This window comes from Alosa sapidissima, chromosome 6 (genome assembly GCF_018492685.1).
Source record: "Alosa sapidissima isolate fAloSap1 chromosome 6, fAloSap1.pri, whole genome shotgun sequence".
Classification (NCBI taxonomy): Eukaryota; Metazoa; Chordata; class Actinopteri; order Clupeiformes; family Clupeidae; genus Alosa; species Alosa sapidissima.
Window position 1 is genome coordinate 33,469,077 of NC_055962.1, and position 10,532 is coordinate 33,479,608.

The 10,532-nt window shown below is 41.8% G+C and overlaps 1 protein-coding gene across 16 annotated transcripts in view; it reads left to right on the forward strand.

The window, feature by feature from the left end:
* The window catches only part of LOC121711314, a 35,837-nt gene extending 25,466 nt beyond the window's left edge, over positions 1–10,371 (forward strand). For 6 of the 16 annotated variants that reach the window (XM_042094803.1, XM_042094804.1, XM_042094809.1 and 3 more), the window contains 4 exons: positions 6,259–6,543; positions 7,054–7,143; positions 8,296–8,394; positions 9,019–10,370. In XM_042094803.1, coding sequence (XP_041950737.1) covers positions 6,259–6,543; positions 7,054–7,143; positions 8,296–8,394; positions 9,019–9,056 — 512 coding nt within the window. In that variant the 3' untranslated portion in view covers positions 9,057–10,370. Of the gene's footprint in view, positions 1–6,258; positions 6,544–7,053; positions 7,144–8,295; positions 8,395–9,018 lie in introns of all 16 variants that reach the window. The other 10 variants (XM_042094802.1, XM_042094799.1, XM_042094800.1 and 7 more) reach the window with 4 other exon arrangements.
* The last annotated feature ends 161 nt before the right edge of the window (positions 10,372–10,532 follow it).

Below are 10,532 nucleotides of genomic sequence, written 5' to 3' on the forward strand. Positions count from 1 at the left end.
GTACCAACCACACAGCTAAGAACCCCTCCCTGAATTTCTTTTGCCTACCATGTCCTCAAAAAAATCCTGACAGAAGAAAATTATGGCTACAAGCCATAAGAAGAGAAGACCGTATGACACTTCTGGTCACTGAGTGGGGTTGTTGCACCACTTCGTACTCGGGAGACTGAAGGGACATGTTTTTATATTAATTGAATTAAGCTTTTGTAGGTATCTTTCACGGTCAACGACCGGCAAAGTGGTTATGTATTGAGTGGTCATATTGATTTGTGGTATTTTTTGTTATTATTTACTCCTGCGATTTCTGTACGAATTACATTTATTTGCGTTGGAGTTAATGAGAGGGGTTGTTTGTTTTCCCCCTGAAAGGGGCGGGAACGTTTGTCACGAGTCAAGTTCCCGGATGTGCCGGTCTAACGTATAAGTGGAGGGTGGCGCATCAGGCCAAAACACAACATCAACATTAGTTGAGGGCTGCAACTTCACTTTTTAAATGACAATATCCTGGCCGGAGTACTGTTGTCAGTGATATAAGTATTTGAAATGAACATGATTTCTTAATGTCTAGTGACATATCAGGGCCATTTTATGATTAATTGAAATACATTTCTTACATACGGTTCCTTTAAGTGCAGTAGCCTATCTGTCCCCTTTGGAAAAATATCTCGAAGTAGCCTCATGAGGTCCAGTGTTAGATAGGCTACCATACGATCCAACCTAGGAAAGGGCTAGCAGCTAACACCTTGGAAACACTCTTATGTCAAACTCCACAAGCTAGCACTCCGACCATAGAGAGTATAAACCATGACTCCGACGATATCACACAGATCGATAATAATGCTTTTACTAGCTGGTAACTAAACCACAGCGGGTCTGTAAACAGAATCCAATGTCCCTTTCTACTCACCCTGAAGCCAGTTGTTCACCGTCTCAGGGCAGATTGTTGATGCGAGGGAATTTAACTCGCAGTGCTGCTATCCAAGAGACTCGTGCAATATCAACATCCACAAGGTAAAAATCCGCAAACTCTCCACTAACGTTAGCCTAAAATAAACGGCAAACTCGTGTATCCTCCGTGTATCTGGGGACAACTTGGGGTAAGGACGTTTTTAACAGTTTCAAGGGAGGGAGAGAGAACCCGTGTGAGTTGCTGTTACGAGTGCCAGTAGTCCATACTGCGTTAGCCTACATTGACGTGACTGCGTGTTATATAGCTTATTTGTATATGCACCGTAGCCTTCGCATAGGCCTAATGTAGTGGTGGTGAGTGAGTATGCAGTTTATTTGGAGGATGTACAGTAGGCAATGTGTGTGTGTGAGGGATGGAGGGAGACAGAGAGACAGCGTGCGTGTTGCTGTCTCAAGCGCCCCTCGTCCAGTTTTATACATGACCTGTAGGCTAGGTCTACAGTAGCCTATGTTGTGCCGCACAAAATGTATCTATGTTGTACATTGCACAAAATGTATACCCCCCGAAATAAACATATTTTTCCCGTCACTTTGGCTTCCTTGAAAATTTTCCCTACGTTTCGCCACTGCTTTGCAACAGATAGATTCCAGTGTCCATGCTCCGGCAGCGCCCACACAGTCATTTCACCCAAATGATCCTACTGAAGGTTGAGCTGGAGCCTGAAACCCATCTAGTGGTAGTCAAGACACTACAGGCCTGTCCCTCACAGGCTCAAATTTGTAACCCATGCCATTAAAATTACACATTTTCGTGTATACATAATATGCTGCAGCTGTTGCCTATGGACCCTTTCAAGAGAGTTCCATTATCAGCATCATAGTTGGCCCCACAAGACTTCCTTTTTAACATTCCATATGTTATCTTAATGCAGAGGAAGTAGATTGGGGACCAAATAGAACGTTCAAGCATTGTTTTTGTTTACCTAGTTGAAAGGGTCTATAGAACTTCTCAGGTCCTACCATGCCAGTGACGTCATTGAAACTGCCAGCATTCTAATACTAACAAACACAATTTTGGTGTTGCTTAAAAAAGGCTACGTATTGATTTTTTAAATTATTTTTTTTAGTGTCATTTATTTTTAATTGTCATAATCAACACATTATCAATGTTGATTCTTTCAGTTCAGTTCAGTTCATCTTTAAGATTTTCGCCATAGGCAGTAAAAGACTCCGGGCTGTATTTTGGGCACCAGCGCATGGCAAAAAGTTCGTTTTCCACCCACGCAAAGTTTAATTTGGTATTTTGCACGTTTATTTTTTAAACATTGCGCCCAGGGGTGTGGCAATTAACAACCTAGAGAGGGGCCTGGCGCGTTGTCTAAAAATCGCTATCGTACACCACCTAAACCTGGTCAGAAGTCAATGTTGAGTTGTTCATATGCTATTTTAAAGGAATACGCCACCCCTAGGTGAAATTGGGTCACTCCCCGCAGTCCCTAGAGTTGGATGAGTGAGCCAAAGCGTTTTATAGCCGACCCAGCCATTGTCCTAATCTAGGAACAGCCCGGTTAGCTTTATCTTAGTGTAGTCGCTGTAATCCGGAGATGCCAGCTACTGTAGCATGTCGTTGCAAAAGTGAATCAAATAACTCAAGATTTTTTATAATTATTTCTCGTAACCTGTACATTCACATCGAGTACAAATATCAATGCAAATTAACACGCTTTCTCTAAGAGTTCTAATGGCGATGAATATGATGACTTCGACTACCAATATCCAAGACCCTACCTTTTCGAACCTGAGTTCACTGAAGAGGAGTTGCGAGCTTTGGATCTGGGAAGAGAGGACGTTGTGACTAGTCAAGGTGAGTCGGATGAGAGAACGAAAGCAAACACGAACTGGTGGTGTGAGTGTGGAGTGTGCCAACCCATGCCGACTGAAATGGAGTGTTTGCTGTGCAGAGTGGGATAAAATACTGCCATCGATGGTGGGCAACGCTTCCGAAGAGGAGCGTGACCGCACTTGTGTCACTGCTACCGACGACTTGTCACCAATGATCCATCCTGCAGTCCTCAGTTTTTTTTTTTCCACACTCACACCACCAGTAGTCGAAGTAATCATATTCATCGCCATTAAAACTCTTAGAGAAAGCCCACCTGTCAGTGTCAGCCTAGTAGCAGAGAACTTGGTAGTCACGCTGGTGTATTGCCGGAAGTTGAGGGTTTACAGATGCTGCGTGATGTCTTTGCGCCTGGCAGCGGTGCTTTGCCGGTACTATGCCCGAAAATAGTTCCAAATCTAAATTGGTCTATTAAATCCCTTCGTGTTAATTTGCATTGAAATTTGTACTCGATGTGAATGTACAGGTTACGAGAAATAATTATAAAAAATCTTGAGTTATTTGATTCACTTTTGCAACGACATGCTAGCTGGCATCTCCGGATTACAGCGACTACGCTAAGCTAAAGCTAACCGGGCCGTTTCTAGATTAGGACAATGGCTGGGTCGGCTATAAAACGCTTTGGCTCACTCATCCAACTCTAGGGACTGCGGGGAGTGACCCAATTTCACCTAGGGGTGGCGTATTCCTTTAAGAGCGCATGTCAACAGTCATATTGGAAGGTGCACGCACCATCCTTCTATCATTCATGAACGCACACCAGCGTACGTCCATGCAAAGCATTACAAATTGCACGATTACAATGGGAAACATAATTAGAACAAAGATATTACGAAATACTGTACATCTCATGATGAGTAGTTATGACGCGTATGGAGCACAGCTGAAGACGCACTGTCACGAGATATAAGCAACTCCTGCAGCATTTATCCTGCAGGATAAATGTTGTTTTATTCAGTCATTTGAGCAACATTAGGGTAAGTGTTGCTTTTTCCAGCCTATGTTTTCGGTGGTAACCCATTGTCAGTCAATAGTGAAAGTAACTGCATATAACTGTCTTGTCGTTGACTGACTCCTTGGTGAAGTTAGTTTCACTTTACCAATGAGTTCAAATAATAGACGAGTGCAAATGTGTGAAGGCTATGCTAGGTTTTAGTAAAGCATGGTTTAAGAATGACTATTCCATACGGTCTCGCAAGCAGCCTCCTTCAAATGCGCCGTTGAATGCCAAAATACCGATGCATTTATTTGACATATCGCGCGTTGCGGCGTTAAAGGGAATGACAGATGTCATTCTCATTGGTTTAAAATGATGTTACGCCCCAAACACACCCATATGACTGATTAAAAAACCTAGGAACACCTTGTTGCGCCATGCGCTCCACTTTTGATAACGAAACCCCTCCCAATGTGAACTGGACATCCTACTAAATTTGAATAGAATTTTGACGAGTGACGATGCACTTTAGAATGTCATGATAGGGCCCTCCGCCATCTTGGTCAGGGATTTTCGCTAAGAAAACGTACGGTCTTTCAACCAATCAGAGGCATCACTGTGGGATTGTGGGATTGTTCAGGATTATGGGTAATGAAGTACTTATCCAAGACATCGCGAATAAAAGACATTTATCTCAAAACAAGGTTGGTGCCCCTTGAATTTTCGCCCTCTATATGAGCATATCGCTTAGTACAGCCGTAGCTGGTTTTAAGTCTACCATGTATGGTTACGTTTTTATGGCTTATACCCCAATTGTCAATGGAGAAATTGTATTGAATTCTTACTTCCAGAATCGGCTGTGGGCGGGACTGTGATGCCCACACTGGGACATAATTATGGGGCGTGTTTCAACCAGGTTTCAACCGATACCGGGGGGGAATGCCTCTGCACTCAATTGGATAGAACTAACCAATCAGAGCAACAAAATAGCTTACCGTGAGGTGTAGGAAGAAAACACACAAACCATCCTTCTTCTCCACAAATGCCTTAACATTGTTTTCTGGTCTTTTGTAAAAGTTAGTGCCGTCAATAACTCCTAGCCTACAACACTCATTAGCGAAATCTAAGAGATACATAGTAGGGTGGCTATTAGGAAAAAACGGATGGCCTATATCCCCTCCGTTTTTAAAAATAATTCTGTTGAACACTGATATGCTACAAACACGTTGGAAAAGGCTGTCGCAAATCCCTCGAACAGGTGGTTAATCAGAGATTTCAAACGAACGAGGGAACATGTCGCAATGCAACAGCGCTGTTTTCCCTTGATGAAAGTGAAACCACGAGTTTTCCCACATCTCAACTTTGGCCAAAGTTTTCAGAAATAATCGTTTTCAGTGATAAAACCTCATTAAATAATATGCATTTTCCATATGAGGTCTTAAAAGCCATGTAATCCTTCTAGCCACAGCGTTTTTGTTTCAAACATAAGCCTAATCTAAGCGTGCTCAGATGACGTGATGGACAGGTGAGCAACAGCGCCTGGTCTATCATCGTAAAGCCCGATTTGATTGGTCCGCCTGATCTAGGGCGAGTCCCGCCTCCGAAACAGCCATGTCCACCCAACTTCCGGGCGTCGAATGTCTATGGGAAATAACATGGCGTTTCGAAATATCAAACCTGTCTTCACTGAAATGGAGTTCATGGCACCAGAGCCTGTCTACGGAGGTGGCATTAACCCTGCGTGAAATCGTCATGTTTGATAGGTTGTTAATACATTCTGAAAATGTTACTGTTCTGATCAAGGTCATGCAAAATAAAGGTAATGACTCAATACAACTCTGCCTCTGATTCCTAGTCTGCTTATCATTATATGTTTTCCGTGAAAAAATCTCGTCTCGTCATGTCTTTAGTGTCTTTGTCGGCGATTTCTTTCTTTTTCAAAGATGAGCCAAAACTTCTCCAGAGGGGAGAAAATCAAACCAAAGTTAAGTCGTGTTGAAAAGAGGCTGAACCTTCGATTTACTTTTATAGACCACTGAAATCACGCGTGAAAATGACCATCACATTAGGTTGTGAGCGAGATCTAACGCCCTCCTCCGCCCGCGTACATCGGAACTAGCTCCCGGTTAGCATTAATAATCGTTTACTACTTTAACGGCACCGACAATCAAAAAATCTAGTGGAAACTAGATGGCAGAAGTATGTAGGCCAATCCGCCCACCAGCTTTTTCTACTTTGCCACCTACAGAGTTTGACAGGTACGATATTTGGAAACGCCATGTTATTTCCCATAGACATTTGGAAGTTGGGTGGACACGGATGTTTCGGAGGCGGGACTTATTCCGGAGAGGTCTATGGAGCAATGCCCTGACCGAACTTCCCGACCTCAAATGTTGTGGCCGGGACTAAGTTCGGAATGACACCCAGGCTAATAAGGAATGGCACTGAAATGGCTTTTAAACTGAATGTTGGGCTGGATCCTGAACTTTTCTCATCAATACTTCTTCTGCAGTCTCTGCATCTCCATCAAGGACGGACAGTGATGTCTCTCTCTCCTGCCTCCTGCACACCCATAAGGGCTGTGAAAAACAGTCTTTTACTGACAAGATTCATCTGAGCTGGATAGATGAGAAAGGTTCTCCACTGCAAGAATCTGCTGACCGCCAGATCCAAAACACATCTGCCTGTCACACCACACTCAAAGAGTCGCACCTTCACCAAAGGGAGAAGACATGGAGTTGCCAACTGACCACCAGATGGAGATGGCTTAAAATTGTAGCCACGTATACAATGTTAGGTAAATGAGTAAAGCTTGCCAACTGATAAGACACTGGAATAATGTTGTAGCCATCTACACCTTGGTAAATAAGTATGGCTTACTTTTAAGTTCATTCTGCCGGTTTTGGAAATATTTCCTCAAGGTTGCAGCTCTGAGGGACTAAGCAAAGTGCTGAAAAGGTTTCATGTAGAGTATGGATTAAGCTCTCTATTTCATGAAGATAATTGATTAAGCTCTCTTTAGTGTGAGCTTTATTTTTATCAACACCATCAGGCCGTTTTTTAAAAGTAAATGTTCCCATCAATGATCTAGTCAGCACATTTACTTCTCTCTCCTTCATTTTACAGTCTAATGGTTACTGACTAGAACGGCTCGGGGTCAAAGGTCATACGGAATCGATTAATCTGCCCTATTTTTTTTTTAATCAGTTATTTTTTCTCAAATTAATTAGTCGAAATTAATCAGTCATTTTGACAGCCCTAGTCTGAATCTCTTACATTACATTGCCTCTTCATCATAATGATCCAGATCCAGATCCAACCGGAAGATCCCCGGGACTCATGATGGAATCTGACGAAATGGGAAAAGCAAAGAAGGGGAAATCCAGTGCATCTTTAGGTACAGTCACGTTTCTTAGTTTTCACCGTCCTGCCGGCAGAACCATTACCCACCTCCCCCCAACGTATTGTTATGTACAGTAGCATAGTCATATTATACACCATTTGACAGCTTGGACTCTTGGGATACATTACATTACAATCTTTTTCATGTTAAATGTGTACTGCCCCCCCCCCCCTTTGGTGCCCCTCTAGCCCTTGTGTATATCCTCATTAATATGTAGATGTAGCATGATATTGGGTCTTGTAATGTCCACAAGAACCCATAGAAATGGAATATCCATGTTGTTTCATCCAAAAGAATGGCAAAGAGTTATACTTTTGTGTAATTCCATATTTAGTGTAGTCGTTCCATATTAAAGCCCCTGACATACAATCAAAATGCAAGCATGTCATTTCAGAATGTTACCTCATTTGAGAAACAAGATTATGCTTCTATACAAAGGCATTCATATGCAGTAAGCCTTTGATTGTCAGTGATTTGATATACATAGTCTTTGATGCATTTTGGGCAACCAAAAGTCACATGGGGAGTTTCCACAGGGCATTTTACAAAACGCATGAGCATACCTTTGCAAATAATGGTCACCAATACTCATAATTTCATTCTATATTGATCTACTTTTACACACAGCTTCACAAGACCTGGTGCTAGGGCTCAGTTGTGTTTCTAAGTTGTATCAAGTGACTTAGAGGGCTGAAATGTGGTCAGTTCAGAGATGCTTATAATTCTGCAGAAAGAAAAAAGCAATATTGTAGCCTGAATAACTCTGTGTCAGTGCATGACACAGTTATTATGATTGTTTCCCAAGCAAAAACTTAATTGAAATTGGTATTGAGAGCCAAGCTGTTCATTTTGAAAGCAAACCTGTGAATGTAACATTCAGACACGTATGGCCTACTGTAGATCTCCTGAATTCTAATGGGTTATCTCAGTTATAGCAACTCTCAACTTGGTCACAGTGTGGTTTGTTTTAAGATTATTGACTCATGTTCAAGCTAGTTAAAAGAATTGTGACTTTTATCTTCTTGTTTCTAAACGGTCTATTTTCTGTTTTGAAGTGTCTGCATTTACTTGAGTTCCTCTTCTCTCTCTGTGTGTGTGTGTGTGTGTGTGTGTGTGTGTGTGTGTGTGTGTGTGTGTGTGTCACAGAGATCCCTATTAGACTTACTATGTTCTTCATTCTGCTGATTCTGCCTGTGGTCATTGGGATTGTTCATGTGGTGAAAAGAAAGAGACAAAATGTTAAAGGTAAGAATGACTACAAATTAAGCTGTCAGTAAAGATGGCTATTCATATTAAAGGAGAATTCCGGTGTGATATTGACCTAAAGTGTGTTGAAACATGATGACGATAAGTCGAGCGACGAGTAAGAATGAACAGGTATGATAAGGGATCAGATTCCAAAAATAATTCAGTGGAAATGCATGGATTCCAAACTGGTAAGTAAACTACCAGTGCTTTTTCAAAGTTCTCAATGTCTCGTTTTAAATGTCAGGGCCCTCGGAAGTCTACCAATGAAGTGTGGAGATACATTGAGCCTCGTAAATGGTGTAAAACAGTGATTTATTTGCATGGCTAGCCCGATGCCGAAGCACCACCATTGAAAAAGCTGTTGGTAGCATCGTCTAACTAGCGCCAGATTTTGGAGTGCAGGGGACAAGCCGAGATGGGCTATGAGACATACGTTCACACTCGGTTTCATGTTTCAACACACTTTAGGTCAATATCACACCGGAATTCTCCTTTAAGGCAATTGGTGGATGACGCATGTGTAAAACGGCTCTCCTTTAATGTACTTTGGCTTTAATGTGATCATGGTTGATAACCTTAATAATGACCTCATGCATTTTTTGTAACATTATTCCTACACAGAGCCTCTTGAAGATACTGAACTTCAAGATTTGAAATAACACCAAACCCCTTCCCTTATATAATATAATTTTCTTGAGATTTAAAAGCAAGATTTTTAAATTATATGCTTACACGTGGTACATTAAAGCTACAGTGTGTAGGATTTAAGGCCATCTAGAAATGGAATACAGTATTCAAAATGATGTTTTTAGTGTATTATTACATACATACATACAAGACTTGTGTTTTTGTCAGCTTAGGCTTAAAATAAGCCCATTATATCTAAAGTCCATGTGCATATTGTGCCACCATCTTGTTACTAGTCTATATTACTATGTAAGTCAACAAGAATAGTTAATAGTGTTTGGCTTTATTATCTTGTTGATTTGTGTTGTCTCACTACTTTTTAAACTTTTTTTGGCCTTCCTTGTCTGTATCTATTTTATTTATTCATTTGTCCTTTTATTTAATATACTGTATCCTAAGACTTGTTCCTATGTCTCAGGGATATTGTGTGTGTGTAAAAAGAATGCTAAAGATGAGCATGCAGTATGTGCAGCATCAGGTTGGCATCAGTTGGAGGAAGCCTTTTAATAAGTTTGGGTGGCTTTTTGCTGGGACTGTAGCGAGTGTTATTCATCGACTTGGCCTTTTAAGTTCAGATGGCTAGGGATAACCCTACTGTAGGCCAGTGCTTGGTGAACCTAATGCCACTCAAAGTGACGACCTAAAATATACTAAAAGACCTAAAAGACGGAGTTCTTTGTCACATTGTATGGGCAGAAGAAGGCCTAGTCGATGAATAACACTACCAGATCTACAGTCCCAGCAAAAAGCTACCCGAACTTAAAAGGCTTACTCAAACTGATGCCAACTTGATGCTGCACATACTGCGTGCTCATCTCCAGGTCATGTTGTAGACTGCAGGTCAGAGAGAGGCCAGAGACATCACTAAATTTGGGTGGGAGGTTGCTAATGGAGGTGCTGTCATGCCCGCTCTTGCCATCCAGGCAGTGTCTCCAGTTAATCTGCTTGATGTCACCAGCTGTAGCTGCAGCAAATTGACGGCTTGCAGCAAAGGAAACAGCAGCTGCCATGCTGTGAGTTGCACTGACTACTGCAAGTGTGAAGGGGGTGAGGTCCGCTGCTGCAACCCATTCACAATACATACAGATAAAGACCAAGAAGATGATGAGACTGAAGGGAATGAGGAGACAAATGAGGAAGATAGTGAACGCTGTTGAGTGTGTGCGTACTGTAAATAATTATTTTACAGCGTGTGCGTGTGTGCATGCTCTATACCAGTGGTCCCCAAACTTTTTCTTCCGAGGGCCAGCTCACTATGCCTGACTCTAATAGAGGGCCAGAGACTCGGAGTATATTAGTAACCATAAATAGCTATGAACAACATAGTGCTGTGAACAACAGCAGTCTACCTTAGTTGAATATTCCATTACATTTAATCATAGGCTACTGCAATTTAATACCATTGTTAGCTGTGTTTATATTGCAATCATGCTATATCAGTGTAAAAT